The sequence below is a fragment of the Pipistrellus hanaki genome (assembly GCF_964339955.1).
Source record: "Pipistrellus hanaki genome assembly, chromosome: X".
NCBI lineage: Eukaryota > Metazoa > Chordata > Mammalia > Chiroptera > Vespertilionidae > Pipistrellus > Pipistrellus hanaki.
The window spans coordinates 34842616-34856992 of record NC_140524.1 but is presented as its reverse complement, the minus strand read 5'-3'; the positions used below and the strand labels follow the sequence as shown (position 1 = coordinate 34856992).

Sequence of the window (14377 nt, the reverse complement as noted above, 5' to 3'; positions counted from 1 at the left end):
GGGGAGAGGGTTCAAGAATGAAAGGCTTTCTGCACTGATCCGGTGGCCAACTCCATCTTGTGGGTTGCTTGAGAAACACATTTAAAGACCTCCCTCTTCTGGACATAAAATTAAGAATTATAGGGAAGGATCAGGTTCTCTCCCCTGCCTTTTTCAGTTTCATACAACCCAGGCTCTTATTTTTTTAGGCTCCCAGAGTAGAAAGTTCACCAAAAAATCTTTTGGAATAGAATGTCTGAAATATCTGAAGACAGTAAAAATGCTAAATTGATGTCTTTTGGGGAGATTTTAATTTTTGTAAATTGTACAATTCAGCCTGTATAGATGAGTATAATTTTAAAGGTGCATGTGTACATGTGTCTTAGGGTGATGATACCACATTCTAGCTCAGGTGAGTAGCTAACACTCTATCACAATGCACCTTGTTGTACAAGGGCATCTCTTTTGGCAAAATAAGTATGCCCCAGAAAAGTTTCACATGACTTAAGTTATGCAAATGCTATTATATTTTAAAATGCTCAAGATCTCAATATTTAAATGAATTGTATGGTAAGTCTTCTTTCTTTTTAAAAAAATATATATTTTATTGATTTTTTACAGAGAGAAAAGGAGAGGGATAGTTAGAAACATCAATGAGAGAGAATCATCGATCAGCTGCCTCTTGTACACCTCCTACTGGGGATGTGCCCACAACCCAGGTACATGCCCTTGACCGAAATCGAACCCGGGACCTTTCAGTCCGCAGGCCGACGCTCTATCCATTGAGCCAAACCAGTTTCGGTGAGTCATCTTTCTTTTAATCTAATAATTGCTCCATAATTTATCTGTTTTTAAATTTAACTTCTCATATATTGTTAACACATTTAACGGGATTCCAAAACAGCTGGGTTCCAAATAACCTGAAAATTTTTCCCAGTGCTATCAATAGCATTTTATATTCAAAGTGACCAATTTGAGAATATAAATCTTAAAATGCCATATTATGCTCATTCTGGTTTTATTGCTAAGCACACTGTATTTATTGTTTTAGTTGCTTGTCCACCTGAATTAGACTCCCCTGAGGTGTTCATTAAAATGCATATTTAGCATGTTTTACTATTTCAATCAAAGGTTATTGCAGGAAAAGAAAGCTCAGGGCCTAGGGTCCAACCCAGACAAACTAAATCAGCATCTCTGGGGGTAGGGAGCAGAGCTCTGTATTTTCCACGTTTGCCAGGTCATTTCTATGCATGCCAAGGTGGGAAAACTACTGGCTTGGAGTTTATATTGCCAAACTATTCAATTAGTGAAAGTGTCCCATTCCTGGACAAATCTTGATTCTCAGGCACTTACTGTTTCACAGATATGAATCCTAATTGTATTTGTTACAACATGATCTGACCTGTAGACTCAAATGGATTTTTCTGCTTTTCTAACTGTAATCTTCCTCCTTCGCTTTCTATAATTAAAACCCTTTAAAAATCAACAGGAACTATAAGAACAAAATTTTAAAGGTTAAACCATGGGGCACACTGTCTGTTAAAGATGGCTCTCCTATTAATATTTCCAGATTAGCTTTTAGTGAAGAGCACACACAAAGACACACGCCCCCACTGCTTCAACTTGCAGCTCTAGCTGAACATCAGGTACTCAAGTAACAACAATCATGCACCCTCCTTCCTTTGTTAATGTATTCCCACCTAACCACCCACAGCCAGAGCTTCTACAGAGAAAGTTCATAGCCACCCTTTGTGAATAGGAGTTCCTACTCTCAAATCTCATGGAAAATGCTTTTCTTCACCCGTGGAGAATCTGAATCTTGGCTTAAGCATTATTAGCTAATCAGTAAGAAATATTTCACTAAATGCAGCTACCTGAAACACACAAAGTCACACAGACCCTAATATTGCTTTTCTAAGCCACCAAAATGCAATCTCCCCTCCCTTTCCTACCCCCATCCCACCTTGCTTGTGTTTAAAAGTAAAATCCAATTCTGCTGACGACTGGTTTTCTGGTCTCACCACAGGAAATGGACTGGGTGAGTTCTCACATCATATGTTTAACAGAGGGCACCAAACTGTGTCTGTGGAACACCTTCTCTTTTAGGGGAGCCCTGCTGGCCCTAAAACTGTAAAGCCACACCCCCAGGCCACCTTCAGCTCCTGGGAGTCCAGCCCAAGTGATGCCCTAGCTTTGCTAGTGCTCTTGAGGAGGCTGACTATGGAATTACTGACCTAGGCAACAGGCGACAGGCTTGTTCACTGCTGGCTTGTCAAAGGCATCCATCTTTTACCCCTTTCCCTCTCTTTGCTTCTCTCTCTCTTCCCCACCTCTCAAAAGAAGAGAGAGAGAGAGAGAGAGAGAAAGAAGAGAAGAGAAGAGAAGAGAAGAGAAGAGAAGAGAAGAGAAGAGAAGAGAAGAGAAGAGAGAGAAGAAAATGAAAACAAATACGTCTGACCTATTTGCTATTCTAAAAAATATATATTCAAAGAATGAACTATCCTAAAATACCTTCCTATTTTCCCACAGTTACAATTGGGAATTCATTTGATATTGAAAATATGATCCAAATTCTAGAGTTAGGTTTTGGGGTTTAACAGCAGTGTGTGTAGATCCAAATGAGATTTTGTTTGTTTTTCTTTTCTTCCCCCTACCCAGCTTTATTGAGGCATAACTGATAAATAAAATTGTATACATTTAAAGTGTACAATGTGATGGTTTTATATAAAATGAGGTTTTATGTGCCCTGGCCAGTTGCTCAGTGGTTAGTGTCAGCCTTCAGACTGAAGGGCTGCAGGTTTGTCAAGGGCACGTATCAAGGTTGTATCAAGGTTGCCAGTTCTCTAGCCCAGTAAGGGCCAGTGGGGGAGGCAACCAATCCAGGTGTCTCTCTCATGTAGATGTTTTTCTCTCTTCCCTCCCTCCCAGTCTCCCTCCCTCCTCTCTCCTCTCTCCCTCCTTTCTCTAGAAATCAATGGAAAAACATATCCTTGAGTGAAGATTACAATAAATAAATAAGGTTTTGTATGTAAAGAGTGCAGCAGTTTCCAAAGCAGATTGCATGCACCCTGGGAGTGGGTAAAACAATCCACTGAGGTATGGAAAGAAACTATTTGGACTCTTGTTTCCTATTTGTTTATTTAAAATAAGAAAGGAATTAAGTGTTACAAGTATTCAATAAACAGGCTGTCATTGGCACCTCTCTCAGTGTGAATATCAGACAACACGGTGAGCTACCCTGAGGGAGGAGGGAAAGTTCCAAGCAGCAAAAGGTTGATGGTGGAGCATTTTATGTAACCAGACTGTCTTATCTAATTTTACTAGTAACTAAATTAGTCCAAAAAAATAGACAAGTAGTTCAGAAAGACTACTGCTGAGAAACCACAAATTGAAGATGATCCTAATAATGTAAGCACAAATCAGCAATAAGAAAACAATAGAGTTGACACTTGTAACTCTTAGGATGCACTTTTTGTCAGCCACATGGCGAGAGCAACATTAAAGAACAATGATGTTCACTGGTTGGGCTTCAGCCCATGAACCAAGAGATCACTGGTTATATTCCCAGTCAGGGCACATGCCCGGGTTGTGAGCTTCATCCCCAGGAGGCAGCTGATCAATGATTCTCTCTCTCTGTCCCTCTACCATCCTCTCTTCCTAAAACAAATACACACACACACACACACACACACACACACACATCCTATATAATAAAAGCTTAATATGCTAAGTGTTTGGTTGTCTGTTCAACCAATCAAAGCATAATATGCTAATGATATGCTAAGGTTGCTCAACCGCTCACTATGATGTGACTACCAGGGGACAGATAGTCAACCAACCAGTCAACCAGTCGCTATGATGTGCACTGACCACCAGGGGCAGATGGTCCAACAGGTAGGTTAGCTTGCTGCTGGGGTCTGGCCAATTGGAACTGAGCAAGACAGGCCAGACATGCCCTGGAGCCCTCCTGCGGTCCCTCCCCAGCTGGCCAACCTCCCACATCCCTCCCAGGGCCTGATCATGCACCCATGGGTCCCTCGGCCTAGCCTGTGCCTTCTTGCAATCTGGGCTAAGGAGCCCCCCTCCCCCCCAGTGCACGATTTTCACACACTGGGCCTTTAGTATGTATATAAAAGGCTAATATGCTAAGTGTCTAATCATCTGACTGGTCACTATGATGTGCACTGACCACAAGGGGGCAGATGCTCAATGCAGGAACTGCCAAGTTGTAGTGACTTGGCAGCAGAGGTTCTCAGGTGATGCTCCCCAAAACCAGAGAGGAGGGAGCCTGGTTCCTTGAGGGGCTGGGCAATTCCATCTTCTGCTGTGGGTTATGTTGCTGGGGCACTGTCAACCTCAAATCTGGTTTACTGCACACTTGCGTTTGCGTTCTACACCCTGTATGACAGCAACTTTGCAGAATACCTTCTCGTACTCTGGGACCCCTTGGGGGATGTCGGAGAGCCAATTTTGGCCCAGTCCCTCAGGCCAGGCCGAGGGACCCCACCTGCCTGAGGGACCCTACTCACTCTGCAGATGCTGGGGAGGGACCGCAGGCATTTGGCTCCAGGGTGTGTCCGACTCCACCCAGTTCCACCCCACTGGCCACCTTTTAATTAATTTCCTTTCTATGTGCATGAATCTGAGCACCAGGTCAATGATGCAATGGCAATCTAATCATCTGGGAATAAGTCATCCAAAAATATTCAAAATTATCTAGTAGATTATCTGAATTAGGATTTATAGCCACTATCTTAAATGACAGACTTCATATGACATGCATATCATTCTTTGCAATTTAATTAGTATTAATATAAAGATGTTAAAATTACTGTTGATTTCACTGTATCTAAATTTTGAATGTCCACTTTGCATATTTTATAAGCAGGTACATAATTTATAAAAGAACAAATATACATGTTTTAGGAATAAATATTCTACACATTTTTCCTGATAGGAGTGCAGGATCACTTTTGATATCAGAGTGTCAAGCTGCCAGGGTCCTTAGATTTCAGGTAAGATCAGGAGACTCTATTATATATTGGAAAGCAGATGCCCACAGAGGAATGCTCCAAATCACACTGCTAGTTAGGGATGGAGATGCTTAGTCCAGTGTTCTTCTTAATGAGCTAAGAGTTGTCTTTGTATTTTATATATACATATATACATATATACATATATATATATTTCCTAAATATATATATATATATATTTAAAGGAGGAAAACTGAGCAAACACTAGAAACTCAAACCAAATTGAAAACTATTTAAGTAGAACCCAAATGTCTGTAGCCAGCAAGCTACTGAGACCCACCTATGTCTTTTATACTTACAATAACTCCTGGGTAATAACCTCCAACAGTCACATTCTGGGTCCTGGTGGTTGCAGCAAGGCCCACCGTGAGAATTAACACGGACACTATCAGCAAAGTCACGGTGACATAGATGGAGTTTCGTTTCCTCCGATTGAAGGCTCCTGAAAGTACACAGAGGAAATGAAATTACTCATTTTGACTGGGGAAGAGATAGACACAAAGAAAAAATCACTAGAAAAGTGTTCCTTTCCTATTCCAACTGGTAACTGGGGTTATCTCTGGGGCGTGGAATTGTGGGGAAGAAATGGAGCTTTAGGTTTTTTGGCTGTCATCAGGTGCCACATTCACAATAAAAAATATATTTCCTCTTTGAAAATAAACAACAGAAGAAATATTGCCAGTTACATAAGAACAGCAAATTTTTGTGCTTTCAGCACTCTATAAAAGATGTGTCAAACCCACTTAGTAGAGTGTTTTTTAGTCTAAATTATAAGGCATATGATAAATGGGAAGTGTGCATGTGGAAGTATTAAATGAAAATATTTTAAAGCCAGTGTGTAACTAAGAAGGGCTTTTTTCATAAGCTGGAGATATGAAATTTCATTTTCAGTGTAAATATCAGAACCAAGCTAGGAACTGGGATTTTTTTTTCATTTATTTCTGACATTTGCCACCTCATGTATAAACTTTAAAATGATGTGTTAGCAAGATTTGTCACATAACAAATGTGTGTAATAAAGTAAGTGTTTAGAGGCCATTAGTCCGCAAAGATATGTATCAGGGAAGGTAGACGGGGAGGATTATAACTTATACACTTATAAGCTTATGTGAGGATGACATAAATATAAATGATGATAAACCCGTTCTCCTACTCAGTGCTTATCAGACATGATCGTGCAAACCAATATATATATATTTTTTTTCGGAAACAGGCTTATTAAATCAGAAAAAAAAAGATATCTAGACTAGCTTTTCAATTTAATTTTTTTTTTTTAAGGAATCAAGCACTGGAGCACTGCTCCATACTCTGCATGCATTTCTCTGACCTGGGGAGGGACTCCCAACAGGAAATAACAGGCACGGGTTATCCTATGAGAATCTCTAGCTCTCTAGTGAGGATGAAGCAGGGGGGAGCCTTCTGATGGGGTCGCCCACCCAGTGGCTTGACTGTTAAAGAGGCCGCTTGGGCCTGTTCATTGGATCCCGTCATTGGGGAGGCCTCACTGCAGCCTTAGGAAGCTGCTGCCAAATGAAGCTGCCTAGACTGCACCACTAGGAAGGAGGGGAGAGAGGGGTTGAGGAAAGAGGGAAGGAGGGAGAAACTGTTGGGGTTCAAGAGGCCTGGTGGTGGTGATAGGGAGGGGTGGTTGCTGACCCTTCAGCCCCCAGCAGACATCCCCTTCTATAGGGAAGAAAATCGTCAAGAGTGCCATTCTGGATTAGCCCCACCATCCATCTTGTCTTCCCTAGTGCAGTCCCTGCAAGGCTCCAAGGGAGGTGGGAGGGGCTGGCGGTCTCCCCTGACGTCAGCCTTGAAAGTGAGGGGCATGACTCATCCGGTCATTTCTAATAGGATATTAGTCTAAGACGACTTTACATTGAAATGTAGAAATGGCATGAGCATTTATAGGCACCCACTCTGCACCCTATTGCACCCGGGGTGGAGGGGAGAGTAAGGAGAGTTGGGAAATAAGGCTCCCCTCCAGTGGTGCCTAAGTCCAGCCTACACAGGAAAACAGAAAGGACTGCTAGAGACATCTGTGACATCAGGGCCCTTTGTGTGAAAGGGGTCTTTGGGATGCAAATGGCAAGCAGACTGATGGTAAACATGATGAGCAAGCCTGGGAGAAGCCAGACTACAAGTGGTTCAAATAGAGGAGCAGGACTTATTTCATCTGTTTACCTTGAAGATTAGTTATCCTTCCTCTGGATTTTGAGGGGATCGAAATGATTCTCTAAACAAGGGCCCCGACATCTATTCAATAAGAGATACTTCTCAGTGAATCTTCCAGTTGGTTTCACAGAGGGGCTTTGAGCTAAACTTACCAACATCACCTCCTATTCCTTCCTGTCTGTCTTTCTCCTTTGTCACTCATGCCATCTCTGCCCCAAACTGGCAAAAGAGAGTAAGGGAAACATCTAGATATACCAAGATTATTTTTGTGACACATGAAAGTGTTTCAACACCTCATATGTAACCTTAGAGACTTAATTGGGAGAGTGTATGTGTGCACGGTCTTTCTGATTTTTTTTTTTTTTTTTGTATTACTCACCTGCTCCTTCCCCAAATGGCTTTTGATCCTATTCACAGCCTTTGGGTCTCCTTTGCAAATATCACTCTAACTCTTTAAAGCACAGGAACCAGGTCAGAAAAGTGACTCAGCAAACCACACAGTGTCATTTGAAAATCTATTTTTTCCCCCTGCTTAGAACCTGAATTGAAAATCCAGCCAGCTGAGAAACCCAGGCACAGATCCTAGAGCTCCACTGGGGCCTTGCCTCTAGTTAGGATTTGCTTTGGGTAAAATTCCTAAGAAAACTCTCCCATCACTAGGTTGAATATCTATTCTCTGTCCCCTCCTCCTCCCACACGTCACCCTTTATTTTACACTCTACGGACCGTCTAGTTGCACTTGGGGAATGGACCATTTTAAGGAAGGTGGGGGTGAATCCTTTTGAAAGTGTGACAAATCAACCCTCTATTTATCTTTAATGTTAATTTGACTTAAAAGTCACATCTACTTAGAGCAAGACACACCTTTTCTCTGAAGGTGTGGCCAGGCTCCTAAAAGGCAATTCATGTGTCTGCTTAGGACGTTTTCCTGGTGGTTGTTTTATTTTGGAAAGTAGAGCCCTGTTCTTATTATAGTGCTATTTGGGACCTGTTTTAGATGTTCTTGTAAACAGAGGATCATCTGATTCCGAAAGTGTCTAGTAAATGAACAAATCAAAAAACCTCAAATACCACAAAGTACTTAAATAAAGCAGCAGGTACTTGAAAATAGTGCTTATCACAATGTGTGATACCTAGTGAGCAGTCAATACTTGTTGAATAAATAAGAGGCAACATCTCAGAATTGCTTCCTTTCTAATAAAAAAGGCCGTGTGTGTGTGTGTGTGTGTGTAAATATGGAATTGATTTTTTAAAATAGGATACACCTGATGGCTCTCCAGAACTAAAAGCTTTCTTGCCAACTAGTGTCACATCCCCAATGTCTCTCACTAGCCTGTCTACTTGGTGCCCAGCATATTCCAGTTTGAATAACAATAACCTCCCCTGTGACTGACAGCAATGGGAGAGTCTGAAATCCCGTCATAGGCATTGCCTACCCCCCCCCCCACCCCCAGGTCTGGGCAGCCTCCCTGCAGAACTACTGCAGCCCTCCTTCTCCGCAGTGCCCCCCCACACTCCAGATTAGCGAGGACCCGGATGCTCAGCTCTGCAAACACCCAATTATTTGCTGTCTCCACCCTTTCAAATACAGCCCCTGGTCAGAGTCCCCCCCCCACTCCATCCCCACACGGCAGTTTCTGATCTTGGTCTTTCCCTTCCTCTGAAACCTGTTTAAAGTCACCTCCCCCAAGTTTTTCTTGGCCAAGCTCACTCCACTGGAATCACTCATTACTTCATGTCCCTATGTACCTTACTCAATAAGTATATCAATTATAACTGCTACAATTATAATTGTAATTGTGGGTATGGTCCACAACTCATCTAATGCCCACCAGTTTCAGGATTATGTATCTGACAGGAACCAAGGTGTGGGTTGTCAGTAGGTAGTGATTGTCTCTGCTCACTTGTGTTTTACCTTGTACATGTTCTTGATTATAAATTATGTAATCCCAGTGCAGGGAGGATGAGGGGGGCAGTATCCTGTCTTGTGCACTGACTAATTTGTTGTTGTTGACGATGGGCTAATTTTTTAGGCTGATCTTTTGAATTGATTAGGATTTGCTTACCTTAGCTTTGCCACACGGGGTAGGGGGTGGGGTCATAGGAAGTCCCAGCCTTGAGTATCCATGGAAACAGGTGGCTGCCCACAGAAGAGTCTCAAGACTCTGCCAGTCTCCCAAACATTTCCTTAGAGGCACTGAAATCCCCCCATCCTCATGGGCAAATCTTTGACCAGAGACACCCACCAGTGAGTTACCAAAGTGTTATTTGGGAGGGAAGGAGTGCCCTGCTGTAGTAGAGATGCCTTAGCTGCTGGGGGTGGTGTTTCTAAAAGGGAAAAAGGGGTGCTGAGAAGGGATAAAGGGACGCTGGAGTCAGATTACCATCTTTCTATTGCCAAGTGCTCTGCTCAGCTCCAAGCTATGGACTAACCATTCATCCCCAGGCAGCGAGTAAACAAGTAGCTCAGCATATAGTGCAGGCACCTCAGTTCAGTGTATCTGTGTGTTTTAAATTTTACTGTTTTGTTTGTGGTTGTGTCTTGCCTGTAGGGAGAATCCCCTCAGAAATGTTGCCCTTGGAGACTGACCCCTGTACTTCCCTTCTGCTCCATGCAAGGGAAGATGGTGTTGCCAGAGCTAAGTGGGAGTAGCTCCTAAGTAGCCTAGACTCCCTTGCCCACAGTGTGAAAATTCATGGTTACCACTCCACTCGGGTTTGCTTGCGCCCTGGATCTGCGGACTTTCCAAAGAGGGATGCATAGAGCATACTTTTACTCCAGAAGGGATCCGTGATTCTTCTCCCGCAGTATCTGGACGAAGCCCACTCGGCTTCCTGTTGCGCAGACCTTTCAGGAAATGCGAGGGCCCCTGGGAGCCCAAGAATCTCTTCATTTTGTTCCCCAAACCCACAGAGCAGTGTGCCAAGTAGCAACATTTTTAAGCCCTGGGTTACTAACCTGTGTACTCCTCCACAAGCGGATGGCCGGGCGCGAGAGAGAGGTTGGACTGCTTGGCAGGTGGTTGTGGTTGCTGCAGGCAGTGTACTGCGGACCCCCACCCCCCTACCCCGCATTCCCCTGCCCCCTTCCTCCAGCCCTCCTGCGCAGCTGCCTAGAGTCTGGGAGCCAGGGCAGCTTTGGCGCCACAGCTGGCCAAGGCGAGGAGTGCATTGTGTGTGCTTGTGTGTGCGTGTTAGGGAGAGAGATGGGGGGAGCCTGGTACTGCTGGGTCCTGGTTCGGACCCAAGTCCTTGGCCTCATTTGTACCACGTTGTAAATAACTATGCCCTTAAAAAAAGGCAAATTATTATTCTGAATATGCAAAACCAATAAAAATATGGAGACTATATTTTATGAGAGGTCCCTCCAGTGAACTAATTCTGCTGAGACCTAGTCTTTTGCCAGCAATAGGGAGCTCACAGACTGGGTGCAATCCTCTCCCGCCCTTTCTCGCCAGGTGTTCCCGCAAATTCTGCGGAGAAGACCTGAGCAGACTGGATTGCAGGAATTCAAGACGGAGGGATTTTGCAGAATGCAAAGTATGTTGGAACGAGAGAATTTTATTTGGTTAAAGTGTATTGGAGGCGATTTTTAAGATTAGGTGGGATCAGGGTTTAACAATCCCCTCCCGCTCTCCTGGGCTCCAAATTAATTTCTACGCCCAATGAAATCATAGGGCTTGGGAAGGTGCCTAACAGCTGAGAACTGGGTTTGTGTTTTGTTTGTAACTGAAAAAGCAGCTTTGAGGGGCAGCCAATTTAGTGCCTGGAGGTAGCCATCCCCCAGTTTTGATGAGGAAAGGTGTTGAACCAAATCAGGCTAGTGGGTTCCCGCTGCACCTCTATTCCATCCAGAGAGGGAAACTGCGATTTCAGAAGATGCGCGGGCTCCAGCTCGATCTTTCTTTCTCGTGCTCTCGCCTGCCCCCCTCCCAACACACACACACACACACACACACACACACACACACACACACACACTCCATATCTTGTATTTGGAGCAGAACAGGAATCAAATTCAAGAAATGTTGATGCTGCCACTGCAGACGGCTGGGCTGGACTGTCTTGAGTGATTCTTCAGGAATTCCCCTCCCTCCAGCCCCACCTCTTTTCTTCCCCCACCCGCCCATCCCCCAGGGTTGCGCAAACCTCCCCGTCAGAGAGGTGCAAGTCAGTCTCCCTCCCACTACAGCTCTGAATTTCGGGGCAGCTTCCATGGAGTTGGGAGGGGGCGCGGACCCCGCTTCTTGTAATTATTGTTATTATAGAGCTCTTAGAAGTGACGCCGACTTTGCAAAGAGAGACCGTCGAATGGAAAACGAAGGCGCAGGTTGCAGGGAAGTGTTTTGATACCCAGACAGCTGGGATTTACCACGGGCTGCAAGTCTGTTGACACACTCACACAAACACACTCACACCCACACTCCGGGCAAGGAGATTCCCAAGCTAGCTGGGGCTCCAACCTCATCACTTTGCCCCCTCCCCTGCTGGGCCGCTCCCCTGGGGCTCTGGTCCTAGACTCAGAGGCTGGGGCATGCGGACCCCCTCCTTAACCCAGCTCCCTGCCTCTCTAGGCAGTCAGGGCACTCCTGTCCAGAAGGCAGTGTACTCACCCCTTGCTGCCGCCGCCTAGGAAGAGCGTCTGGACTTACCCATAGAATCGGGCAGAGACATATCGCTGGACCGCTGCTGAGTCAGGGACTGATGCATGGTGAAAGCTGCCCTGTTGCCCTGGCCAACGAGGCTGCTTCAGGCGTCCCTGGCTCAGGGCGCCTCCAAGAGCATCCTACACCTCGGCAGCCGCTCCCCCTCTCTCTCAGAGAGAAGACTGCCTGGGTTTGCGAGCTGCAGCTCAAGTGCCGCCTCCTCCTCCCCTCTCCTCTCCTCCCTCCCTTCCTCCCTCCTCTTCTGCCTCCCTCTGGCAAGGGAAGCAGCAGCATTGGCGGTCCAGCATTGGTGTGCGCTTGCGCAAGACCCCCCTCCCTCCCCCTCACCCCCCCCCCTCATCCTAGTTATCCACCTCCCAGCCTCCCAAGCCAGACAGGGAGCCGTTTTTTGCCCCTTGGGGCCAAGGCTGCGCAGAGAAAGAGGGGGAGGCTACAGCCTGGGACCAAATGGCCTTCTCTGTAGTTTGGAGAAGGGTCTTGGGCAAGCATCGTGTTCTAAGATTTATAATTGGGGGGTGGGCAGAGTCTGAGGTTCAGAGCTGAGTAACACACACACACACACACACACACACACACACACACACATTTGTGCAGGTTTGGTTTTAGTGCTTCCAGAATGACATAATGGAGCTGGACATGATCCAGAGAAGGGCCACTCTATAATCAAGGGGATGGAGGCGGGTGGAGGGGACTGCCATATGAAGATAGATTAAACAAACGCAGACTCTTTAGTCTAGAAAGATGAAGGCTAGGAAGGGATGTGACCAGAGTGTATAAAATTATGCAGAGATGGAAAGAGGGAACACAGCCTTATTCACATCTGAGAATTCTAGAACCAACAGTATCCAACAGCTAGAAGGAGATCCAGCTAAAATAAATCTGACTCTGTATCAGTTCCCCAGTTTGTGCTTTTGTTGAAGGAGCTTTTAAGTCAAACACCTAATTTTCTCATCTTAGCAGCCATGCAAGGCAGAAAGAGGAGTTATCAAGAACTCCATTTTACAGATGAAAAACCTGAGTCTCAGAAAGGAATGAAAATTTCCTGTAGTCACTCAGCTAGGAGGTGGAAGAGGTGGGATTTGAACCCAGTTCTGTTGGACTCCCAGGCCAGTGATCTTCCCACCATGGCAGCTGAAAATAAATATTAATCTATGTGCCATATAAAAAAAAACCAAGGAATTCATTAGCCCCAACAGGTGAAATAGGATGAAAACATAAGTAGCTTTGGAAAGAGTGATAAAGTCATGGCTAGGAGATCCACTGTGGATTGTTAAGGAAAACTGGGGATGAGGTGGGAATGTCCTTAATCTTGGAGGACAGCCAAGTTTTCTCCAACACGTCCTTTCGGACCCCATTAGAATATTGGGCTGGGAACACTATGTTGTCAGCCCAGAAGCGTGGCTCTGATGCCCTCACACAGTCACAGAACAGGATGAGGCTTCCTTGAAGTGCCCCAAGGCATCTGCCTGGACATGGAAGGCCAGGGAGGGGATAACAGTGGGTGCCAGCTCCTTCTGAAACTCAGCTCTGTGCATACCAGGGAATTGACCTTTTTGAAGGCATCCATCTGTCCCAGTGAGATCTCCCAGGTTCCACTTGCCAGGCTTCCTTCCAACCACCTTCTCCATGATGATTGCTTGCAGCCTTTTCTCCGTGACCGCCCCCCCCCCCACACACAAAACACACACACACACACACACACAAAAACATCTTAGAACTGAGCATAAAACTTCTGAGAGTTGATGAAGAAGAGTAGTAGTTTTTTTCCAGCTCTGGTTTGCTAATCTACTCTGAGACTTTGTTTCCTTTTGCAGGAAATGGAACCAAGGGCCCTGGCCCTTTCTCATCTTCCAAAGGAAGAAAAGATGCTTCCTGAAGGTTAAAAAGGAAACCCTTTGTAAGGAACTTGGGCACACACTCCAGGGGCCAGGCTGAATGCTGTGTCAGGTATTATTAGCAGCCCTACACAATAGATGTGGTTTAGAAATCTGTGATATATGTCCTAGATAGAGATGAGATGTTGTAGAAATGTATGTCTTAAGCATGCTTGGCCTATGTGTCCATCTCCATGAGCTGCACAAAGGCAGAGAGAAATCCCATATTTGCACTCTTGCCATGTTTGTCTTCAGGTCTGTTTACTTATCTCTTCCTCCACCATTCTAAATATCTCATATATTTAATGTAAAAAACAAACAAACGAAACAAAAAAAAACAACAAAAAAACTCTGACAATCAGCACTGAATTCTCAGGAGTACTTCATAATTAACTGATTTTGTTTCTGTGGACGTAGCCTGGAAGAAAAGACGGTTTTATACAGGCTGGAAAAGACTGTTTTATACCTTCTTTAGAGATTTTTGGCTTCCCTAAAGCAACCATATAGCTAGAGATCCCTAAAGAAGACAAATAGAAACTTGTTACCATGCTGATTTCAAGGGAGAGAATGAGGTCTTTTCATTTTAGAGAGAAGCACATTACTCATCAATTGACACAGAGGGCATATGTAATTTGACCTTTATAATCAA

General features: G+C 44.8%; 1 protein-coding gene across 2 annotated transcripts in view; it reads right to left on the bottom strand.

Moving 5' to 3' along the window:
• Positions 1 to 12056, bottom strand: part of TMEM255A (transmembrane protein 255A) — a 91755-nt gene extending 79699 nt beyond the window's left edge. For both annotated transcript variants that reach the window (XM_084870407.1, XM_084870406.1), the window contains exons 1-2: positions 11840 to 12056; positions 5312 to 5454 (exon numbers count right to left, since the gene is read on the bottom strand). In XM_084870407.1, the coding sequence (XP_084726533.1) occupies positions 5312 to 5454; positions 11840 to 11897 (201 nt within the window). In that variant the 5' untranslated portion in view covers positions 11898 to 12056. The remainder of the gene's footprint in view (positions 1 to 5311; positions 5455 to 11839) is intronic.
• Between the last annotated feature and the right edge of the window lie 2321 nt (positions 12057 to 14377).